This window comes from Salmo trutta, chromosome 29 (genome assembly GCF_901001165.1).
Source record: "Salmo trutta chromosome 29, fSalTru1.1, whole genome shotgun sequence".
Lineage (NCBI taxonomy): Eukaryota > Metazoa > Chordata > Actinopteri > Salmoniformes > Salmonidae > Salmo > Salmo trutta.
The window spans coordinates 11752866-11778311 of NC_042985.1; the positions used below are offsets into that span (position 1 = coordinate 11752866).

Below are 25446 nucleotides of genomic sequence, written 5' to 3' on the forward strand. Positions count from 1 at the left end.
TTAGTAGAGCCTCCTTTTGCTAAAATAACAGCCTCTAGACGCTTCCTATAGCCTCTAATGAGTGTCTGGATTCTGGATGAAGGTATTTTGGACCATTCCTCCTTACAAAATATCTCCAGTTCAGTTAGGTTTGATGGTTGCCGAGCATGGACAGCCCGCTTCAAATCATCCCACAGATTCTCCATGATATTCAGGTCTGGGGACTGGGATGGCCATTCCAGAACATTGTACTTGTTCCTCTGCATAAATGCCCGGGTAGATTTTGAGCAGTGTTTTGGGTCGTTGTCTTGTTGAAATATCCAGCCCCGGCGTAACTTCAACTTTGTGACTGATTCTTCAACATTATTCCCAAGAATCTGCTGATATTGAGTGGAATCCATGCGACCCTCAACTTTAACAAGATTCCCAGCACCGGCACTGGCCACACAGCCCCACAGCATGATGGAACCCCCACCAAATTTTACTGTGGGTAGCAAGTGTTTTTCTTGGAACGCTGTGTTCTTTTGCCGCCATGCATAACGTCCCTTGTTATGACCAAATAACTCAATCTTTGTTTCATCAGTCCACAGCACCTTATTCCAAAATGAAGCTGGCTTGTCCAAATGTGCGTTTGCATACCTCAAGCGACTCTGTTTGTGGCGTGTGTGCAGAAAAGGCTTCTTCTGCATCACTCTCCCATAGAGCTTCTCCTTGTGCAAAGTGCGCTGAATTGTTGAACGATGCACAGTGACACCATCTGCAGCAAGATGATGTTGTAGGTCTTTGGAAGCGGTATGTGGGCTGTTTTTGACCGTTCTCACCATCCTTCGCCTTTGCCTCTCTGATATTTTACTTGGCCTGCCACTTCTGGCCTTAACAAGAACTGTGCCTGTGGTCTTCCATTTCCTCACTATGTTCCTCACAATGGACACTGACAGCTTAAATCTCTGCGATAGCTTTTTGTAGCCTTCCTCTAAACCATAATGTTGAACAATCTTTGTTTTCAGGTCATTTGAGAGTTGTTTTGAGGCCCCCATGTTGCCACTCTTCAGAGGAGAGTCAAAGAGAACAACAACTTGCAATTGGCCACCTTAAATACCTTTTCTCATGATTGGATGCACTTGTCAATGAAGTTCAAGGCTTAATGAGCTCACCAAACCAATTGTGTGTTCCAATTAATCAGTGCTAAGTAGTTACAGGTATTCAAATCAACAGAATGACAAGGGTGCCCAAATTTTTGCATAGCCTGTTTTTCACATCTGATTTAATTTCATACAACTTAATATTGCTACACTAAAAAACTTTGTCTGGACAATACACCAGCACTCAGCTTTTATTAGAAAATGAATGGCATGCCACTGTGATCATTTTCTGTGACGACAGAGTAAATTATTATGCAGCCTCAGAGGGGTGCCCAAACTTTTTCATACGACTGTATATGTACGTTTCAGCGCACATGCGTGTGTGTGTACGTGTGTAGGTAGAGCAGAGTGCGGGCCCACCACTGAATGACTCTCTGACCTAACCTGGAGGCGTCCTCAGCCTCGCACCAGATCATCAGCAAACAGTAGACATTTGACTTCAGATTCTAGAAGGGTGAGGCCGGATGCTGCAGACTGTTCTAGTACCCTGGCCAATTTCAGGCTGTATCACTGTAAAAAGCCTCTGTCCACCACTGGGTTAGAAAACTAACACCCTCTCCTCTTCTCTCTCTCATCCTCCCTCCCTCCATCCATCTTCTCCTCCTGCACAGAACCAACTTGGACTCTGCTCTTCACACGAGTGCCATGAACCCCCAGGAACCCTTTCACATAAACCAGCAGATGGGCCGAGGGCCCCCTCAGTGCACCGGTGAGAACACACACAGCATCTGCACACATACAACCATCTACACACACGCTGTATTCAGAAAGTATTCACAGCCCTTGACTTTTTTCACATTTTGTTGTTACAGCCTGAATTTAAAATGGATTACATTTAGATTTTGTGTCACTGGCCATAATGTGAAAGTAGAATTGTGTTTTAAGAAATGTTAACAAATTAATTGAAAATGGAAAGCTGAAATGTCTTCAGTCAATAAGTATTCAACCCCTCTGTTATGGCAAGCCTAAATAAGTTCAGGAGTAAACATTGTCTTAACAAGTCACATAATAAGTTGCATGGACTCTGTGTGAGAAATTGTGTTTAATATGATTTTTTATAATGACTACCCCATCTCTGTATAATTATCTGTAAGGTCCCTCAGTTGAGCAGTGAATTTCAAACAGATTCAACCACAAAGACCAGGGAGGTTTTCCAATGCCTTGCAAAGAAGGGCACCTATTGGTAGATGGGTAAACAAAAACAAAAAAAGAAGACATTGTGAATATCTTTTTGAGCATGAAGTTATTAATTACACTTTGGATGGTGTTACTACCAAGATACAGGCGTCCTTCCTAACTCAGTTGACGGAGAGGAAGGAAACCGTCACCATGAGGCAAATAGTGACTTTAAAACAGTTAGAGTTTAATGGCTGTGATAGGAGAAAACTGAAGATGGAACAACATTGTAGTTACTTCACAATACTAACCTAAATGACAGAGTGAAAAGAAGAAAGCCTGTACAGAACACAAATATTCCAAAATATTTGTATTCTGTTTGCAATATGGGACTAAAAAGTAAAACTGCAAAAAAAAATTGCAACGAAATGAACTTTATGTCCTGAATGTTTGGTGCAAATCCAGCACAACACATCACTGAGTACCACTCTTCATATTTTCAAGCAAGATGGTGGCTGCATCATGTTCTGGGTATGCTTGTCATCAGCAAGTACTAGGGAGTTTTTTAGGATAAAAACTAAACTGAATAGAGCTAAGCACAGGCAAAATCCTACAAGAAAACCTGGCTAAGTCTGCTTACCAACAGATATCGGGAGACAAATTCACCTTTCAGCAGGACAATAACATAAAACACAAGGCCACATCTACACTGGAGTTGCTTACCAAGACAACATGGAATGTTTCTGATTCAAAAAACAATTTGACAGAGCTTGAAGAATTTAGAAAACAATTATGGGAAAATATTGTACAATGCAGGTGTGCAATGCTCTTACAGACTTAACCAGAAAGACTCACAGCTGATTCTAACATGTATTGACCCAGGGGTGGGAATACTTATGGAAATGAGACATTTCTGTATTTAATTTTCAATACATTTGCTAAAATTACTAAAAACCCGTTTTCACTTTGTCATTGTGGGGTAATGTGTGTAGATGGGTTAAAAAAACAAATATTTAATCAATTTTGAATTCAGGTTGTAACAACTAAATGTGGAATAAGTCAAGTGGTACGAATACCTCCTTTGGCACTGTATATTGTTTTAAACCATTACATTACTATGTGGTGATTGTGGACATCCTCTAAGCATCTGTATGCAGACTTGTTTACGTGCTGCAGTGTGTTTTGTTGCCGACCTTACTTTGCTACCTGACAACTTTCCGGTTTTTACTTTTTAATTACCGTTTATATTTTTAGTTTTTCCCTCACTCAACTTTTTTTCATTCAACTTTTTCACTCCGGACGTTTTATCTGGACATGGTTCGTCAGGACCTCCAACAGCCGAAGCTAAGTAACATTAACATGATGCCTTCTAATTGCAGTCGCTGTACTCATAATATACAGGAGAACGATCGCCTTACGGCGAGGATAGCTGTGCTGCAAGCCCAGCTTCAGACGCAATCGCTAGGCAAGGGTAATTTCAGTGTAGGAAAGGATGAAACAGCATCTGTGCCACCAGTAAGTACAGATAGTAACGTTAGTATAAATCCCCTCGCACGGTCCCCGCAGCCGGACAACTTTCTCATGGCTTCTGGAGGGAAATGCTGTAGGAATGCTCAACCGGTGTCGCTCATTCAGCCGACAGAAACTTTCAACCGGTTCTCCCCATTAAGCAGCGAGTCGGAGTCAGAGGCCAAGCCTTCTCTGGTCTCTACTCCTACCGTTCCGGGGTCTGAGACGCCGAAGCCTCCCACCATTAGCTCTGACAAATTGAAAACCCTAGTCATTGGCGACTCCATTACCCGCAGTATTAGACTTAAAACGAACCATTCAGCGATCATACAATGTTTACCAGGGGGCAGGGCTACCAACGTTAAGACTAACCTGAAGATGGTGCTGGCTAAAGCTAAAACTGGCGAGTGTAGAGTATAGAGATATTGTTATCCACGTCTGCACCAACGATGTTAGGATGAAACAGTCAGAGGTCACCAAGCGCAACATAGCTTCAGAGTGTAAATCAGCTAGAAAGATGTGTCGGCATCGATTAATTGTCTCTGGCACCCTCCCAGTTAGGGGGAGTGATGAGTTCAACAGCAGTCTCACAACTCAATCGCTGGTTGAAAACTGTTTTCTGCCCCTCCCAAAAGATAGAATTTGTAGATAATTGGCCCTCTTTCTGGGACTGACCCACAAACAGGACCAAGCCTGGCCTGCTGAGGAGTGACGGACTCCATCCTAGCTGGAGGGGTGCTCTCATCTTATCTACGAACATAGACAGGGCTCTAACTCCTCTAGCTCCACAATGAAATAGGGTGCAGGCCAGGCAGCAGGCTGTTAGCCAGCCTGCTAGCTTAGTGGAGTCTGCCACTAGCACAGTCAGTGTAGTCAGCTCAGCTATCCCCATTGAGACCGTGTCTGTGCCTCGACCTAGGTTGGGAAAAACTAAACATGGCGGTGTTCGCCTTAGCAATCTCACTAGAATAAAGACCTCCTCCATTCCTGCCATTATTGAAAGAGATCGTGATACCTCACATCTCAAAATAGGGCTACTTAATGTTAGATCCCTCACTTCGAAGGCAGTTATAGTCAATTAACTAATCACTGATCATAATCTTGATATGATTGGCCTGACTGAAACATGGCTTAAGCCTGATGAATTTACTGTGTTAAGAGGCCTCACCTCCTGGTTACACTAGTTACCATATCCCCCGCGTATCCCGCAAAGGCGGAGCTGTTGCTAACATTTACGATAGCAAATTTCAATTTACAAAATAAACCCGACGTTTTCGTCTTTTGAGCTTCTAGTCATGAAATCTATGCAGCCTACTCAATCACATTTTATAGCTACTGTTTACAGGCCTCCTGGGCCATATACAGCGTTCCTCACTGAGTTCCCTGAATTCCTATCGGACATTGTAGTCACAGCAGATAATATTCAAATTTTTGGTGACTTTAATATTCACATGGAAAAGTCCACAGACCCACTCCAAAAGGCTTTCGGAGCCATCATCGACTAAGTGGGTTTTGTCCAACATGTCTCTGGACCTACTCACTGCCACAGTCTGGACCTAGTTTTGTCCCGTGGAATAAATGTTGTGGATCTTAATGTTTTTCCTCATAATCCTGGACTATCGGACCACCATTTTATTACGTTTGCAATCGCAACAAATAATCTGCTCAGACCCCAACCAAGGAGCATCAAAAGTTGTGCTATAAATTCTCAGACAACCCAAAGATTCCTTAATGCCCTTCCAGACTCCCTCTGCCTACCCAATGACATCAGAGGACAAAAATCAGTTAACCTGTCTGGGCTAGGGGGCAGTATTTTCACGGCCGGATGAAAAACGTACCCAATTTAAACAGGTTACTACTTTGGCTCAGAAACTAGAATATGCATATTATTAGTAGATTTGGATAGAAAACACTCTGAAGTTTCTAAAACTGTTTGAATGGTGTCTGTGAGTATAACAGAACTCCTATGGCAGGCAAAAACCTGAGAAAAAATCCAACCAGGAAGTGGATTGTAGTTTTTCAAGACTGGGCCTATTCAGTATGCAGTGACTTAGGGTTCAATTTGCACTTCCTAAGGCTTCCACTAGATGTCAACAGTCTTTAGAACGTGTTTCAGGCTTTTGCAGTCAACAGAGAGCGAACAAGACCTCCTGGAGTCTGATGACCGAGAGAATGACAGGCCACAATTACGCGCGTTCACATGAGGAGGAAGCTGTGTTCCATAATGTTTTTCAAGACATTGGAATCGTCCGGTTGGAATATTACTGAAGTTTTACGTTAAAAAGGCCCTAAAGATTGATGTTTTACAACGTTTGACATGTTTCAACGAACGTAAATATAACTTTTTGTCGTGAAATTTTCGGCGCACTTCCTACATTTGGAGTAGCTTACTGAACGCACAAACAACGAGTTATTTGGACTTTATCGAACAAAACAACATTTATTGTGGACCTGGGATTCCTGGAAGTGCCAACTGATGAAGATCATCAAAGGTAAGTGAATATTTCTAATGCTATTTATGATTTTAGATGACTCCAAAATGGCGGGTATCTGTATTGCCTGGTGTATTTTTCTGAGCGCAGTACTCAGATTATTGAAAAGTGTGCTTTCCCCGTGAAGCTTTTTTGAAATCTGTCACAGCGGTTGCATAAAGGAGATGTTCATCTATAATTCTTTGAATAACAGTTTAATATTTTATCAACGTTTATGATGAGTATTTTTGTAAATTGTTGTGCTGATTCACCATTGGAGGCAAAATATTTTCTGAACATCACGCGCCAATGTAAAATGCTGTTTTTGGATATAAATATGAACTTTATCGAACAAAACATAAATGTATTGTGAACATAATGTCCTGAAGATCGTCAAAGGTTAGTGCTTCATTTCGCTGTGTTTTGGGTTTTATTGACACATGTCCTTGCTTGGAAAATGGCTGTGTGATTATTTTTGTCTATGTACTCTCCTAACATAATCTAATGGTTTGCTTTCGCTGTAAAGCCTTTTTGAAATCGGACAATGTGGTTACATCAAGGAGACGTATATCTTTAAAATGGTGTAAAATAGTCATATGTTTCAGAAAGTTGAATTATGACATTTTGTTGTTTTTGAATTTGCCGCCCTGATATTTCACTGGCTGCGTCCCACCTAGCCCATAGAAGTTAACCACCTAACTGAGGAACTCAATTTAACTTTGCGCAATACCCTAGATGCAGTTGCACCCCTAAAAACTAAAAACATTTGTCATAAGAAACTAGCTCCCTGGTATACAGAAAATACACGAGCTCTGAAGCAAGCTTCCAGAAAATTGGAACGGAAATGGCGCCACACCAAACTAGAAGTCTTCCGACTAGCTTGGAAAGACAGTACCGTGCAGTATCGAAGAGCCCTCACTGCTGCTCGATCATCCTATTTTTCCAACTTAATTGAGGAAAATAAGAACAATCCAACATTTATTTTTGATACTGTCGCAAAGCTAACTAAAAAGCAGCATTCCCCAAGAGAGGATGGCTTTCACTTCAGCAGTAATAAATTCATGAACTTCTTTGAGGAAAAGACCATGATCATTAGAAAGCAAATTACGGACTCCTCTTTAAATCTGCGTATTCCTCCAAAGCTCCGTTGTCCTGAGTCTGCACAACCCTGCCAGGACCTAGGATCAAGGGAGACACTAAAGTGTTTTAGTACTATATCTCTTGACACAATGATGAAAATAATCATGGCCTCTAAACCTTAAAGCTGCATACTGGACCCTATTCCAACTAAACTACTGAAAGAGCCGCTTCCTGTGCTTGGCCCTCCTATGTTGAACATAATAAACGGCTCTCTATCCACCGGATGTGTACCAAATTCACTAAAAGTGGCAGTAATAAAGCCTCTCTTGAAAAAGCCAAACCTTGACCCAGAAAATAGTTTTTTTTTTTTAAGTATCGGCCTATATCGAATCTTCCATTCCTCTCAAACATTTTAGAAAAAGCTGTTGCGCAGCAACTCACTGCCTTCCTGAAGACAAACAATGTATACGAAACGCTTCAGTCTGGTTTTAGACCCCATCATAGCACTGAGACTTCACTTGTGAAGGTGGTAAATGACCTTTTAATGATGTCAGACCGAGGCTCTGCATCTGTCCTCGTGCTCCTAGATCTTAGTGCTGCTTTTGATACCATCGATCACCACATTCTTTTGGAGAGATTGGAAACCCAAATTGGTTTTAGGACCACTATTGTTTTCACTATATATTTTACCTCTTGGGGATGTCATTCGAAAACATAATGTTAAATTTCACTGCTATGCGGATGACACACAGCTGTACATTTCAATGAAACATGGTGAAGCCCCAAAATTGCCCTCGCAATAAGCTTGTGTTTCAGACATATAAGGAAGTGGATGGCTGCAAACTTTCTACTTTTAAACTTGGACAAAACTGAGATGCTTGTTCTAGGTCCCAAGAAACAAAGTGATCTTCTGTTAAATCTGACAATTAATCTTGATGGTTGTACAATCGTCTCAAATAAAACTGTGAAGGACCTCGGCGTTACTCTGGACCCTGATCTCTCTTTTGATGAACATATCAAGACTGTTTCAAGGACAGCTTTTTTTCCATCTACGTAACATTGCAAAAATCAGAAACTTTCTGTCCACAAATGATGCAGAAAAATTAATCCATGCTTTTGTTACTTCTAGGTTGGACTACTGCAATGCTCTACTTTCCGGCTACCCGGATAAAGCACTAAATAAACTTCAGTTAGTGCTAAATACGGCTGCTAGAATACTGACTAGAACCCAAAAAATTGATCATATTACTCCAGTGTTAGCCTCACTACACTGGCTTCCTGTTAAGGCAAGGGCTGATTTCAAGGTTTTACTGCTAACCTACAAAGCATTACATGGGCTTGCTCCTACCTATCTTTCTGATTTGGTCCTGCCGTACATACCTACACGTACGCTACAGTCACAAGACGCAGGCCTCCTAATTGTCCCTAGAATTTCTAAGCAAACAGCTGGAGGCAGGGCTTTCTCCTATAGAGCTCAATTTTTATGGAATAGTCTACCTACCCATGTGAGAGATGCAGACTCGGTCTCAACCTTTAAGTCTTTACTGAAGATTCATCTCTTCAGTGGGTCCTATGATTGAGTGTAGTCTGGCCCAGGAGTGTGAAGTTGAACGGAAAGGCTCTGGAGCAACGAACCGCCCTTGCTGTCTCTGCCTGGCCGGTTCCCCTCTCTCCACTGGGATTCTCTGCCTCTAACCCAATTACAGGGGCTGAGTCACTGGCTTATTGGTGTTCTTCCATGCCGTCCCTAGGAGGGGTGCGTCACTTGAGTGGGTTGAGTCACTGACGTGGTCTTCCTGTCTGGGTTGGCGCCCCCCCTTGGGTTGTGCCGTGGCGGAGATCTTTGTGGGCTATACTCGGCCTTGTCTCAGGATGGTAAGTTGGTGGTTGAAGTTGGTGGATATTCCTCTAGTGGTGTGGGGGCTGTGCTTTGGCAAAGTGGGTGGGGTTATATCCTTCCTGTTTGGCCCTGTCCGGGGTATCGTCGGATGGGACCACAGTGTCTCCTGACCCCTCCTGTCTCAGCCTCCAGTATTTATGCTGCAGTAGTTTACGTGTCGGGGGGCTAGGGTCAGTCTGTTATATCTGGAGTATTTCTCCTGTCTTATCCGGTGTCCTGTGTGAATTTAAGTATGCTCTCTCTAATTCTCTCTTTCTTTCTCTCTCGGAGGACCTGAGCCCTAGGACCATGCCTCAGGACTACCTGACATGATGACTCCTTGCTGTCCCCAGTCCACCTGGCCGTGCTGCTGCTCCAGTTTCAACTGTTCTGCCTGCGGCTATGGAACCCTGACCTGTTCACCAGACGTGCTACCTGTCCCAGACCTGCTGTTTTCAACTCTCTAGAGACAGCAGGAGCGGTAGAGATACTCTCAATGATCAGCTATGAAAAGACAACTGACATTTACACTTGAGGTGTTGACTTGTTGCACCCTCGACAACTGTGATTATTATTATTTGACCATGCTGGTCATTTATGAACATTTGAACATCTTGCCCATGTTCTGTTATAATCTCCACCCGGCACAGCCAGAAGAGGACTGGCCACCCCTCATAGCCTGGTTCCTCTCTAGGTTTCTTCTTAGGTTTTGGCCTTTCTAGGGAGTTTTTCCTAGCCACCGTGCTTCTACACCTGCATTGCTTGCTGTTTGGGGATTTAGGCTGGGTTTCTGTACAGCACTTTGAGATATCAGCTGATGTAAGAAGGGCTATATAAATACATTTGATTTGATTTGTATGGTTGGTTACATACTGTATGTATGTACGTGTCTGTGCCTGGTTTCACATGAGTGCACACAGACAAAAGACACATCCCCACACTCCCACAGTACATACATTCACACCCACCTCCAGGCCTTTACTTAACCGTATTGGAGGAAAAGGTTCATGGTCCCTCCCCTTTGAGCTTCTTATCCAATGAGTTTGGAGGAGGAGAAGATGAGAGGAAAGATGAATTGAGAAAAAGCCCCCCCCCCCCCCCCCCCCCCACCCCCCACCCCAAACACACACCTCCTTCAGTCCAGCCTCCCTGGTGATTCCCTATGCCGAGGTGCATCATGGCGGCGGGCAGGTTGCCTGTGCTGCTGCCCCCGCTCAGGTTGGGGTGGTAGCTGCCCCCTCCATGGTGCCCGTCGTCTGGGTCCAGGGGTGTGGGCAGCGGTGAGGGGAAGTGCAGGTTGCTGAGGTCTGGCAGGGAACCGCCCGTGTTCAACGAGCCCTGGTAGTTGGAGAGGCCCGCGTTCTGCTCTGGAGACGGGAATATACTGAGGACAGGAGGGGAGAGAAAACCAATTAAGAAGCGCATTTTAAAAAGGGGAAATTCATTCAAAAGGTTTAATATGCATCTGGATGGGTAGAGGGGAGCAGGTCAGCGCTTTTTGTCATGAATCTTGTTCTGGAAGCAGCTCTGCAGAGCGGTCACTAGATGGCACAGCCACAAAGTAATAAAATCAGATTTTAAACCTAACGCTAACGTTAACCACACCGCTAACCCTAATGCCTAACCTTAACCTTAAATGAATGAATTTTTACAATATAGCCAATTTTGACTTTGAAGCTGGCCTATCTAAGGGAAAACCGCTAAGTTCTGAACAAGACTCTTGACAATAAACAATGTGCTAGAGGGGAGGGAATGTAACATCTGTGACATACTTTTGGGCGGAGTTATGGCCTTTTTTGTTGTGTGGCTAAGGCATTGTATTTTAATTAATTATTTATTTATTTATTTCACCTTTATTTAACCAGGTAGGCTAGCTGAGAACAAGTTCTCATTTACAACAGCGACCTGGCCAAGATAAAGCAAAGCAGTTCGACACAGAGTTACACATGGAATAAACAAACATACAATCAATAATACAGTAGAAAAATCTATAAAGAGCATGTGCAAATGAGGTAGGATAAGAGAGGTAAGGCAATAGGCCATGGTGGCAAAGTAATTACAATATAGCAATTAAACACTGGAATGGTAGGATGTGTAGAAGATGAATGTGCAAGTTGAGATACTGGGGTGCAAAGGAGCAAGAAAATAAATACATAAATACAGTATGGGGATGTGGTAGATTGGATGGGCTATTTACAGATGAGCTACATACAGGTGCAGTAAGTGATCTGTGAGCTGCTCTGACAGCTGGTGCTTAAAGCTAGTGAGGGAGGTAAGAGTCTCCAGCTTCAGATATTTTTGCAGTTCGTTCCAGTCATTGGCAGCAGAGAACTGGAAGGAGAGGCGGCCAAAGGAAGAATTGGCTTTGGGGATGACCAGTGAGATATACCTGCTGGAGCGCGTGCTACGTGTGTGTGCTGCTATGGTGACCAGTGAGCTGAGATAAGGTGGGCTTTACCTAGCAGAGACTTGTAGATGACCTGGACCCAGTGGGTTTGGCGACGAGTATGAAGCGAGGGCCAGCCAACAAGATCATACAGGTCGCAGTGGTGGGTAGTATATGGGGCTTTGGTGACAAAACGGATGGCACTGTGATAGACTGCATCCAATTTGTTGAGTAGAGTGTTGGAGGCTATTTTGTAAATGACATTGCCGAAGTCGAGGATCGGTAGGATGGTCAGTTTTACGAGGGTATGTTTGGCAGCATGAGTGAAGGATGCTTTGTTGCGAAATAGGAAGCCAATTCTAGATTTAACTTTGGATTGGAGATGATTGATGTGAGTCTGGAAGGAGAGTTTACAGTCTAACCAAACACCTAGGTATTTGTAGTTGTCCACATATTCTAAGTGAAATATACTAAATAAATGTTATCAATAATGTTATCAATAATGTTATCAATAATAGCATTGGTGAGAAGTAATGTTTGTGTATGGATTACCATGTTTGTGAGTGGACTTCCCCTTTAAATGTACCAGCAAGTGAACATTTGCATCCCTGTTCATTCAAGCCCTCAGTGAGATAACTGACTCACTGCTCTATAGTAGTGACCAGCAGCCCACTGTACTGCACTGCTAGACCCAACAAACACACACAATGTTGAAAGAATATGTTGATACAGACATCAACAATGTTGACACATACACACACAATGTTGACAGACTATGTTGACACGCACATCCACAATGTTGACACACACACACACACACCATATATGGATCACATCCCAGTCTTTCTCCCTCTCAGACAGCTGTCATTGAGAATCACAAACAACTTGTCTCATAATGATGACTGATTGTTGTTTAAACATAGTGCCCTGTATGAGTGGATGGAAGATGGATCCTGAAGACTCACTTGATTCCAGGCACTTCACAGGATTTGGGCCGTGATGAGAGGGATTGAACCTATAATAGAGAAACAATTAGGTGACTAAACTGATCAAAAGAAAAAAGAGTGATGAATCTCAAAATGACTAATCTAACTACTAGAATATTTAGTCAACAGTCTAAGTGTTATGGTCCTAAAACATGAATGATGTGTATTGGAAGCATGCATTCATTAGTACTGCAGCTTTTCCCATCAGCATTATCTCATCCCAAAAGGCTTCCATGTCTGTCATTATGTCTTAATCAACCCCCCGTCCCGTCCCGTCCCTCTCTCCAACCAATGAGAAATGACACACTCATCATGCACACACACACACTCACCTTCTTGGCCTCCCACAGTTGCTTGGGCAGGGGCTTGCTGACACCCATCAGACCCTCCTCATTAGACAGGGATGGGAAGGAGAACACTGGAGAGAGGAGGAGGGGGAGAGAAAGAGAGAGATTAGAGATAATCAACTCCTCACACACATTTCTAGTTATTCCCACCTATTAAAAGTAGAGGTCGACCGATTAATCGGAATGGCCGATTAATTAGGGCCGATTTCAAGTTTTCATAACAGTCGGTAATCGGTATTTTTGGTCACCAATTTGCCTATTTTTTTATAAATATTTTTTAACTAGGCAAGTCAGTTAAGAACACATTCTTATTTTCAATGACGGCTTAGGAACGGTGGGTTAACTGCCTTGTTCAGGGGCAGAAAGACTGGATTTTTACCTTGTCAGCTTGGGGATTCAATCTTGAAACCTTACGGTTAACTAGTCCAACGCTCTAACCACCTGCTTTACATTGCACTCCACGAGGAGCCTGCCTGTTACGCAAATGCAGTAAGAAGCCAAGGTAAGTTGCTAGCTAGCATTAAACTTATCTTATAAAAAACAATCAATCAATCATAATCACTAGTTAACTACACATGGTTGATGATATTACTAGTTTATCTAACCTGTCCTGCGTTGCATATAATCGATGCGGTGCGCATTCGCGAAAAAGGACTGTCGTTGCTCCAACTTGTACCTAACCATAAAAAGCAATGTCTTTCTTAAAATCAATACACAAGTAAATATTTTTAAACCTGCATATTTAGTTAATATTGCCTGCTAACATGAATTTCTTTTAACTAGGGAAAATGTGTCACCTCTGCAACAGAGTCAGGGTATATGCAGCAGTTTGGGCCGCCTGGCTCGTTGCGAACTGTGTGAATACTATTTCTTCCTAACAAAGACAGCCAACTTCGCCAAACGGAATGATTTAACGAAAGCGCATTTGCGAAAAAAGCACAATCGTTGCACGACTGTACCTAACAATAAACATCAATGCCTTTCTTAAAATCAATACACAGAAGTATATATTTTTAAACCTGCATATTTAACTAAAAGAAATCCAGGTTAGCAGGCAATATTAACCAGGTGAAATTCTGTCACTTCACTCTTCCGTTCATTGCACGCAGTCAGGGTATATGCAACAGTTTGGGCCGCCTGGCTCGTTGCGAACTAATTTGCCAGAATTTTACGTAATTATGACATAACATTGAAGGTTGTGCAATGTAACAGGAATATTTAGACTTATGGATGCCACCCGTTAGATAAAATACGGAACAGTTCCGTATTTCACTGAAAGAATAAACATGATAGTTTCCGGATTCGACCATATTAATGACCTAAGGCTCATGTTTCTGTGTGTTATTATGTTATAATTAAGTCTGTTTTGATAGAGCAGTCTGACTGAGTGATGGTAGGCACCAGCAGGCTCGTAAGCATTCATTCAAAACAGCACTTTCGTGCGTTTTGCCAGCAGCCCTTCGCAATGCATTGTGCTGTTTATGACTTCAAGCCTGTCAACTCCCAAGATTAGGCTGGTGTAACCGATGTGAAATGGTTAGCTAGTTAGCCGGGTGCACGCTAATAGCGTTTCAAACGTCACTCGCTCTGAGACTTGGAGTAGTTGTTTCCCTTGCTCTACATGGGTAATGCTGCTTCGAGGGTGGCTGTTGTCAATGTGTTCCTGGTTTGAGCCCAGGTAGGAGCGAGGAGAGGGACGGAAGCTATACTGTTACACTGGCAATACTAAAGTGCCTATAAGAACATCCATTAATCAAAGGTATATGAAATACAAATCGTATAGAGAGAAATAGTCCTATAATTCCTATAATAACTACAACCTAAAACTTCTTACCTGGGAATATTGAAGACTCATGTTAAAAGGAACCACCAGCTTTCATATGTTCTCATGTTCTGAGTAAGGAACTTAAATGTTAGCTTTTTTACATGGCACATATTGCACTTTTACTTTCTTCTCCAACACTTTGTTTTGCATTATTTAAACCAAATTGAACATGTTTCATAATTTTTTTAGGCTAAATTGATTTTATTGATGTATTATATTAAGTTAAAATAAGTGTTCATTCAGTATTGTTGTAATTGTCATTATTACAAATAAAAAAATAAAAAAAATATATATAAAAACATATTTATTTATAAAAAAATTAAAAAAATGTAATCGCCCGATTAATTGGTATCGCCTTTTTTTGGTCCTCCAATAAATCGGTATCGGTGTTGAACAATCATAATCGGCCGACCTCTAATTGAAAGATCAAACGACTGCAGATCAATCTAGACTAGAGGTTATCAAGTGTTCGGACACAATGGGTGTTTCTTAATATGCATACTACCGTGCTCAACACTCTCATGCTCTGCGTGCATTCTCCGACCACGTTCTCTTGAGTACGTTCTTGTGAGGACGAGTACGGAGAATGCATAACACATTACATTTGATAAGCACTCGCACTCCCCCTACTGTATTACCTCATGCTGCACCTCCCCATTCACTGACCCTTCTTCCAAGATATACACAAAGCAAACGTTTTTCTTCCTAATTACCAGCTAGATATGTGAATCGTAATAATCCAGTTAGAAAGCTAGTTTAACAGGCAAAAATGACCTAAATTCTTCATGGGTTGCTAGCTAACAATTCTTCGTGACTATCTGGCTAGCTAACAGTACTAGTAGCCCCATTGACTTATTATGGGCTTGCGATCCACGGTACGTAGGCAGGTAAACATGCCAAAATTAACACAGCATGTATTTATTAACATATCACGATTAAATATTTTCGTCGGGCAACATATGAGATGTGAATAGGCAACATTTAATTCTGAAGTCGGAGTGTATTTTCTCTCGCTTCAGCTCAAATAATGGCCGACATTCATTTCAAGAAATTTTTTACGTGGTTGCATCATTTTTCTTTGAAGCTTGCATCGATGCATATCATACTTCAACCCTCCCGTGCATGGAGCACGATAGCATGCATTTTGAGACACACCCAATGACTCAGGGGATCTGCATGCAGGATGCCTAGGCAGTGTGTGTCCATTCAGGTATTGGGTTGTAAAGGTCTACGATGCTGTGAATGAAGCACGTCTTGTACGCTGACGCACATCTGTACATATACCAGGCAGCAACACATCCAGTGGCAAGCACCGTCACACACACATTATGGCCAGAAATCTAGGGGTGTGGGAGCTAGGGGGCAGCAGAAGGCCTCTTCTACACTTGTGTTGGGAGAGATGGAATCAGGGATGAGGAAGAGGGGAGAGGAGTTTCAACTCACCATCTCCAGAGCCGTCCACCTCCGCCTCGTTCACACTGGCTGCACTCCGGCCCCCGCAGGAGAGAGAGAGGGAGAGAGAGATCAGATAAAGGAGAGGAGAGAGAGAGAGAGCAAGAGAAAGGAGGGGGAGAGAGGGAAAGGGTGAAGAAAGCAGAGGAACATTAGACAATCACATACTTTCACCAGCTGCTCAGATCCAGCCCATTGTGTTCACTTCACTGACAAAATAATCAACCCTTTGGACATCAGCAGCAGGCATTTTACCTTCAATATGAATATATTACCACTTCTTAAAAAACGGCAGCTGGATTTAGCATAGGAATCATGTTTTATAATATGACTCAAATGGCACCCTATCCCCTATGTAGTGCACTACCTTTGATCAAAGCCCATAATGCTTAGTTTAAAACGAGTGCACTATGTAGGGAATATGGTGCTATTCACGACAAAGAATCATATTATACAGTCTTCTTATTATTGTCCAACATTTCAGGAAGTTGTTGGCAGAACGGGCTTGTGGCAATGACTGGAGCGGAATCAGTGGAATGGTAATAAAATACATCCAACAGATGGTTTCCGGGTGTTTGGTGACATTCCATTTGCGACCATTACTATGAGCCGTTCTCCCCTCAGCAGCCGCCTGTGTCCAACATCAATTCCGGTTGTCTTTTCTACAAAGCTAGACTCACTGGGGTTAAATAAATAAAGTATATATAGTACTGTGTACTGTAGTACGGTAACAACGCGCTGATTTAAGTTATACAAGGTGAACTCCTAGAATGTGTGTTGTGATCTCAGTCCTGGGAAAGAGGGGGGAAAGGCGGGAAAGAGCGGAAGAAAGAGGGTAAAAAAAAAAAATGATTGGCTAAGTGACCACAGTCCCAGTGAGAATAAAGAGAGGACCATTGTTTTTCCCTCGCCACAAAGATCCCACTGAGAACAGAACCTCTTTCTTTTTCCTCACTCTCACTCTCTTACTCTCTCTCTCTTCCGCTCTCCTCACACACTGCAGGCTGGCTGCCAGGCGTCCGATCCTCCCCTCATTCTGTTTACTTCTCTTTTTTTCATAGTTCACTCTGCCTCTCCCTCTTCTAACCCTTCTGCCATATTCTCTCTCAAAGCCTCTAATAACTGTCTCTTTCCCTCTGCCTTCTTGTTCTCTTTACTTTCCTGCATTCTCTCTTCCTCTTTTCCTACCATCGTCCTCCCCCATTCTTTCCCTCTTCTTCTGTCCTTTTGTCTCCCTCTTCCCCTTTCTCAAGAACCTGGACCACGTTCAGTAGACAAACGTTGTGGACCGTTTCAGATAGAAATGTCATGAATAGAGCAGTTAACGTGATTCCTTGTTCACATCAGAGAGGCATGTTTGTTCTACATGGCATATTTCTATTTGAACGGTCCACGACTTTATGCCCAGCTCTCCACTCAGCCAACCGGCAGGGAGAGAAGGCAATGGGCGGGAGTCCAGCGTCCCTTAATTTCCTCTCAAATGTGACCAGTCACAGAGACCTCTTGGAGAGATGCCACGGAGTGAAACGAGACCACTGGGACAAAAAAATGTCTGTCTGCCGTCCCCACTCTTACTGTGGGACAGAATCACTGTAGTAAGGATTTGAGCTCAAGGCTTGTACTGATAGCACAACATAATTAAATATACCAGAAGAAGACAATGAGATGTTGGTTTGGGATCAGTTCTAAGGTGCACAACTCCTGTCCTTTAAGCCCATAGTCCAAGTTTTTCCCCTTCTGATTGGATGGCTAGTGCACAAATACGTGTTCCCAGGTCTAAACCAATCAGTGACTTAAAGCAGCATACCCTCTGCATCCACTGCAGACTGGAGTTGTGCCCTTGTCGTGGGTCGTGTTCATTAGGGCATAGCGTAGCCTAATGAACGCAACTACTGAACGTTCCCATACATAGCCCTGACTCACGTCTGTCTGCCTGCCGGGATGGACGTTGGGATTGGTAATCAGACTGGCCCGTTTAATCAGACACTGGCTTAGCACCTCTCAGAGTCTCACTGTAACCCTCCTGACAGGTGACAAGCCCTCTGGGCCTGATAGGACACTGTACGCTGCAACGTACCACCCTTCACTCACCTGCAGCAGTGAGCTGCTATGGTTTGCAGCAGTACATTTTACATTTTAGTCATTTAGCAGACACTCTTATCCAGAGCGACTTACAGTAGTGAATGCATACATTTCATCATTTTTTTCCCTCCGTACTGGTCCCCCGTGGGAATCGAACCCACAACCCTGGCGTTGCAAACACCATGCTCTACCAACTGAGCCACACGGGACCGACCGAACCAGTAGTTCCCAAGTATTTGCATTTTACCATTTACCACACTATTTTTTGTCAGGCGCTGTTATCCAGAGCGACTTACAGTCAGTGCATTTAGTGCAGTGACCCTCTCTCTTATTCTTAAGCCTCAACCCCATGGGAATAGTGGGAATACTGGCGACATATGGCTGACTGCCTGCAACCCAAAAGTGTATCTCAACCAACTCCGGTATTAGACAAACACTGCTCTAGTACTATAGAAAGGCCTGTCTCTACTTGCTCTGTAGTCAGTTACACTCCATCTGTCCTACGCTCTCTGCTGCGTCTTCACATGGCATGGACACACAAACGTAGGCCTATGCATCTTCACACACACACGTCATGATATTCCTTCACAACAAATGGTCCCATACACTCCTCCTTATTTATTTGGGCAACAAAGCTAAAACTTTTAATTTGTCTCCATACTCCAGTATTTTGGATTTGAGATCAAATGTTTTATGAGACGACAGTACATAATGTCACCTTTTATTTGAGGGTATTTTCATACATATCCGTTTTATTGTTTGGAAATAAAAGCACTTTATATGCATCTAGTCCCTTCATTTCAAGGTGTCATGCATATTTGGACTAGGGTTGGGTGGTATCCAAATTTTCATGGAGTCCTACCGGCCTTCTCTAATCCCTGGAGTTACGATATTATCGGTTTAGAACACAAGGGGGCTTAAAAAAAATGCCTATTGGGCATTTATCACCAGAATGCTAACAAAATTAGCACACGTAATAGCGAATTTCCACAGAAGCTGCTAGCTAAATATGCTAACGAGCGCAAACGAAAATAAACAAATTGCAAAGACAGGCAATCCAGCTAATAAAGCTATACATAAATAGGTAGGAGCTACCGAATGTCATGTCATTTTTGGTGAGTTTGGACATTTACAAGTAAAGGTGAACGAGACACATTGTGCAAATGAGCAAAGTTTTGACACATGCTTGTCTGAAGGAAGAACAGTACTGGCTCTGGAGCAGCATGTGTACACGCTGTGTCTGTGTGGAGTCTGAAGTCGCTAGGGCAATGGGCCTACCTGCTCTGCTCTGAGAAAAGGGGTGAGGAGCATACAGGCCAAGAACGGAGAGGACAAAAAAACGCAAGGAAATCAAGCACTGGCAGCTGTACAGATAACTCATCCAAAGGGCTTTGACTTCTCAAACACAGCAGAAAGCAAACACTATATGATGTCCAGTGATCTTATTAATTAAGCCATTTGCTTAGATAGGGGATCGCGCTAAGTTTAACTTACAAGTTAACGCAGAATGCAGTGTTTTTCACGAAGGAAAAAAATGATAATGTGCATAAGAAATCTTGCTGCCAGATCTAAAATATTTATTGTAATTTCTGCTTGGCATCAGACAAATTTTATGCTTCAGTTGCTCTTCTCCACTCAGATGAGAATTCACGAACGGGCATTCTATCAGCAGACAGCGCTCTGACTGATGTGGAACTACTGTTCTCCATCATTCTATCAGCAGACAGCACTCTGACTGATGTGGAGCTACTGTTCTCCATCATTCTATCAGCAGACAGCACTCTGACTGATGTGGAGCTACTGTTCTCCATCATTCTATCAGCAGACAGCACTCTGACTGATGTGGAGCTACTGTTCTCCATCATTCTATCAGCAGACAGCACTCTGACTGATGTGGAGCTACTGTTCTCCATCATTCTATCAGCAGACAGCGCTCTGACTGATGTGTAGCTACTTTTCTCCCTTACTTCTCTTGGTGTAGCCAGCCTACTTTTCTTCTGGAAAATTAAAGGTTAACTTTAAGCAAAACATTAAGAAATGCAGCTGGCTACATTCTTTCTATGATAAACATTAATAACATGATGGCCATGCATAGTTGAAAAATAACGTTTTTGTTTTATTTTTTATTGTAAGCTCATTTACTCGTGTCGCTGCCAGACAAAAAGCGTTGCACTCTGTTGTCATCTGATGAAAATGAAGCAATTTTCTGTTGAATGTTTTGCACTAATGTATTTTCCGTGAAGGAAAACTATAGTTGCACATCCCTGATAACTCTATTGAAGTAAAAAAAAACACTTGCCTTTCAATATAAAACACCACCTCTGTCAATACACAGCTGGACTCACCTGCCAATATCCTGTTTAAACTTGTTGGCTAAACAAATAGAGTGGTAATCCATTCTGGGACCGTAGGAGCCTATCCAAGTCTCTCTCTCTCTCCAACATTAAGACATCACTCGCTGAGAATGCATTAACACAACACATTCCACTGTCTGAGTGTCTGTCACTCTTAACAGAGAGGGGTAAGGGGAGGAATGGATGGAAGGGAAAACATTTTAAACACACACACACACAGACGAGAGAGGAATGGAGGGAGGGAGGAATGGAGGGAGTGATGGAGGGATAGAAAGAGAGGGGAGAGATGATAGAAAGACAAGAGAAGGAGAGAGAATGGAAAGAAAAGACTCAGACAGAGGAAAGTGAAGGAGGGTAAAGAGAAAGAAGAGAGGATGAGATAGAATAAGTAGCGATGTGAAGGTAAAGGGGAACAACTAAAGATGCAGACACAGAGGAGAGAGGAATGGAGGAAAGGAAGACAGGAGTGAAAGAGAGGAGTCTCTACAGGCCCAGGACTGTCCCAACCAACCATACATAAGCTCTTCTTAGATATTTTAATAAGGCACACTGACAGTGTAGACAGGAAATCATTTCATATCTTTCTACAATGTCTCAGTAAGGTTTCAAATGTTTTATAAACCTTAGATGTTGTAGAAAGATTAAATTATTTCCTACCTACACCATCTGTTTACATTGATTACAATTAATGTTATCGCACAACCTCTCCTCAAGAACCTCCAACCAGTTCCACATATTTGATACATTCCAGAACTTGCACAATGCCCATAGAAAGTGGATATGCATGGATGGGCGTCACAATGGTAAAATGTAAACAACATAATTTTGGGAGAGATGGTATCGACACGGCAGCACTACTGTAGCTAGTAGAATAGTGTAAAAGCCATTGGTAACTGTAAACCATTTTACCAGTCTAGCTAATCATCGTGGCTAACTGTGGGGTGAAAACAATTCCCTTATTTACTGTTAAATAGCCAAACTCTTAGGGCTCTGTTCAGAAAAAGTGCACTGTGTAGGGAATAGAGTGCCGTTTGATACGTGCTATATTTGTATCCATTCAGGAAATTATTGTCGATGTAGAGGTGTGTGCACACGTGCACAGTAAGAAAGAGGTGTGTGTAGGTGAGGTGTGCGTGTGAGTTAATGTATGCAGGTGTGTGCAAATGGTATGTGTGAGTGTGTGTTTGCGCACGTGCAGATGCAAAGTGTGTGTGTAGATGAGATGTGTATGCATGTGTGTGTGTGCAGATAGTTGTATGTGTGCAGATGCTGTGTGTGTGTGTGTGTGTGTGTTCTCACCGTTGCGCTGGGGGGGCCCTCTGCCCATCTGCTGGTTCATGCCAAAGGGGTCCTGGGGGTTCATGGCACTCGTATGAAGAGCCGAGTCCGAGTTGGTTCTGTGGAGGAGGAGAGAGGGAAGAGGAGAGAGGGAGGAGGGGATGGAGGAGAGTGTTAATTTTGTCCCCAATGTCGTGGTATCCAATTGGTAGTTACAGTTTTGTCTCATCGCTGCAACTCTCGTATGGACACGGGAGAGGTGAAGGTCGAGAGCCGCGCATCCTCCGAAACACAACCCAACCGCACTGCTTCTTGACACAATGCCCACTTAACTCAGAAGCCAGCCGCACCAATGTGTCCGTGAAAACACTGTACACCTGGCGACCGTGTCAGCGTGCACTGCGCCTGGCCCGCCACAGGAGTCGCTAGTGCGCGATGGGACAAGGACATCCCTGCCGGCTAAACCCTCCCCTAACCTGGACGACGCTGGGCCAATTGTGCGCGGCCCGATTGGTCTCCCGGTCGCGACAGAGCCTGGATTTTAACCCAGAATCTCTAGTGGCACAGCTAGCACTGCGATACAGTACCTTAGACCACTGAGCCACTCAGGAGGCAGGGTGTTCATATTCTGAGCCAGTGGTGGACAGAGGCTGAGGATGCCTCGCGGCTAGGTCAGAGAGTCATTCAGTGGTGGACAGAGGATGAGGACGCCTCGCGGCTAGGTCAGAGAGTCATTCAGTGGACAGAGGCTAAGGACGCCTCGCGGCTAGGTCAGAGAGTCATTCAGTGGACAGAGGCTAAGGACGGCTCACGGCTAGGTCAGAGAGTCATTCAGTGGTGAACAGAGGATGAGGATGCCTCGCGGCTAGGTCAGAGAGTCATTCAGTGGACAGAGGCTAAGGACGGCTCACGGCTAGGTCAGAGAGTCATTCAGTGGTGGACAGAGGATAAGGATGCCTCGCGGCTAGGTCAGAGAGTCATTCAGTGGACAGAGGTTAAGGACGGCTCGCGGCTAGGTCAGAGAGTCATTCAGTGGACAGAGGTTAAGGACGCCTCGCGGCTAGGTCAGAGAGTCATTCAGTGGACAGAGGCTAAGGACGCCTCGCGGCTAGGTCAGAGAGTCATTCAGTGGACAGAGGCTGAGGACGCCTCGCGGCTAGGTCAGAGAGTCATTCAGTGGTGGACAGAGGATGAGGACGCCTCGCGGCTAGGTCAGAGAGTCATTCAGTGGTGGACAGAGGCTAAGGACAGCTCGCGGCTAGGTCAGCGAGTCATTCAGTGGTGGACAGAGGCTGAGGATGCCTTGCGGCTAGGTCAGAGAGTCATTCAGTGGTGGACAGAGGATGAGGACGCCTCGCGGCTAGGTCAGAGAGTCATTCAGTGGACAGAGGCTGAGGATGCCTCGCGGCTAAGTCAGAGAGTCATTCAGTGGTGGACAGAGGCTAAGGATGCCTCGCGGCTAGGTCAGAGAGTCATTCAGTGGTGGGTCCGCACTGTGCTCTGCCTACACACTTAATTCGACACACACATTCTCAAATGTACACACACTCACCCCCCCTCTCTCTCAGATGCACGCACGCGCACACACACACACACACACACACCTCTTTCACTGGCTACAGTTGAGGGCTTTCTCAAGTGCTCTTTATTAAGCTCCAATAGCTGTGTTTATGCTTCACTCTCCCTCTAAGGACAAATCTCTCCCTCCCTCTTTCTCTCCCCATCCCTCACTTTCTCTTCCTCTTGAGGATGCATCTCTCACACTCTCCTTCTCAAGATGGACACCCTCTTTCACAGGGTGGTTATAACATCTCTCTGTGCAGTCCCTCAACTATCTGAGACCGCACCATGTTCTTTAGGGCTCACCGTATCAAAGCGCTTTGCAATGGAAAACAAGAAGAAGTGTTTCTTATTGGACAAGTACAGGTAGATTGTAGCTCCCCGTTTCTGAACTTTTCCCTCCCACTGAACACGCCCTAGAGCTCAGTATGGTTCATAACAGAGAGTCAATTCATTCATTAACAGCATATCATCAATAACAATTGACATAACATTGGTGATTTACAACATGTCATTTATATGCAAATAAACATTGTAACATTTGCAATAAACATCGTAACACCAGCATCACATCAGGAAACAGACAGATGGTCCAAAGAAAGACCAAACGATGAATGTGAATAAACTAAATAGTAGTGAATAAATCCACTGTGAGTCAGGAGGCACAGTGTTTGGTAGCGATGGGTGGCAGCAGCAGCGACAGGGTAGGTGGCGACAGCCTTACCCACCCAGTCACACAGTCCTACAGCTGGGTTAGTGACAATGACAGAAGAAAAAGGCTGATTAGTGTTACTAGTATAGCGAGGTAGAGGGAGAGAGAGGGAGGGAGTGAAAGCTAACAGACACAGTAGTCTGTCTTGTGCTCCAACTCTGCGTCTCAAAGCCTTGCTAGAGAGAGACAGATGAACAGATAACAACAAAAAAAGAGTTAAACAAGAGGGTGATTGAGGAGAGGAAGAGGGCATACAAAAGATAGAGCAAGAGAGGACACGAGAGAGCATGAAAGACTGAAATAGAGAGGAGAGAGAGCAGGGGGGTGAGAGAGCAAGAGAGAGGAGGGGTGCTGAGAGAGTAAGTGAGAATGAGAGGAAGGATTAGGCAGTCTACAACAGAGAGAGGAGAGACAGAGCAGTCCGGCAGAGTGGTTGGTCCATGTGAGAGAGAAAGCAAGACAGGAGGCTGAAGAGTTCAAAGGTCACCTGTTGAGCTGTGATATTAATCTAAATCCTGGTCGTTTCTCCTCGGCCCACGGCTGCTGCTCCCTTGGGAGAGGGAAAGAGAGAGAAACATCACGCTCGTTTCGTAGTTTACTTGAGCTCAGAAAAGGCCTGGATGCTGAGAAAGTGGGGGGAGAGAGAGAGAGAGAGAGAGAGAGAGAGAGAGAGAGAGAAAATCAGTTGGAAATTCTAAGGTGAGGAGGGAAATCTGGATGAGGGGGCTGGATACAGATCTACTAAAGTGGACTGACTGCAGGTCTGGAAACAGGCCAACTAAAGTGGACTGACTACAGGTCTGGAAACCGGTCTACAATACTGTCCAACCGTATGGAGTAAGTAAAGGAACCCCCTAAAAAACAAATAATGTCCAGACATTCAACTTTGCTTTGTGGAAAGTAAATATTTTTCAGGCGGAACTGACTACACCTATTTGATTACAGATCCCCAAACAGTTTTTTATTTTTTTATTTACAGACGACAGAAAGTAACTACTTTTGTAAATTATTGGAATTCACATCTGAGAAGCAACTAAATGTAAAACAAATTTAAATACAGATCTCAGGAAGTGACTACTTTTCTAAAATGATTGGATTGGCTGCCTTCAACTAATGACAGGGCTGTATCTGGAACTGCATGTTGAAGATAGAATGAAGAGAGTACACCATTTCCTATACTATTCCAATTTGACAGTCATATTTGATCTAGACAATACATTTCTATCTGAACATTCTGTAAATGTCCGTTGTCCCAGGTGTACATAATCAAGTCAAACCAATTAACCAA

At 43.7% G+C, this 25446-nt stretch overlaps 1 protein-coding gene across 4 annotated transcripts in view; it reads right to left on the minus strand.

Moving 5' to 3' along the window:
- The window catches only part of LOC115166922 (CREB-regulated transcription coactivator 3), a 99156-nt gene that overhangs the window by 20525 nt on the left and 53185 nt on the right, over nucleotides 1-25446 (minus strand). For 2 of the 4 annotated variants that reach the window (XM_029720853.1, XM_029720851.1), the window contains exons 5-10: nucleotides 24646-24708; nucleotides 21908-22005; nucleotides 16164-16202; nucleotides 12881-12966; nucleotides 12528-12577; nucleotides 10307-10560 (exon numbers count right to left, since the gene is read on the minus strand). In XM_029720853.1, the coding sequence (XP_029576713.1) occupies nucleotides 10307-10560; nucleotides 12528-12577; nucleotides 12881-12966; nucleotides 16164-16202; nucleotides 21908-22005; nucleotides 24646-24708 (590 nt within the window). The remainder of the gene's footprint in view (nucleotides 1-10306; nucleotides 10561-12527; nucleotides 12578-12880; nucleotides 12967-16163; nucleotides 16203-21907; nucleotides 22006-24645; nucleotides 24709-25446) is intronic. The other 2 variants (XM_029720854.1, XM_029720852.1) reach the window with 1 other exon arrangement.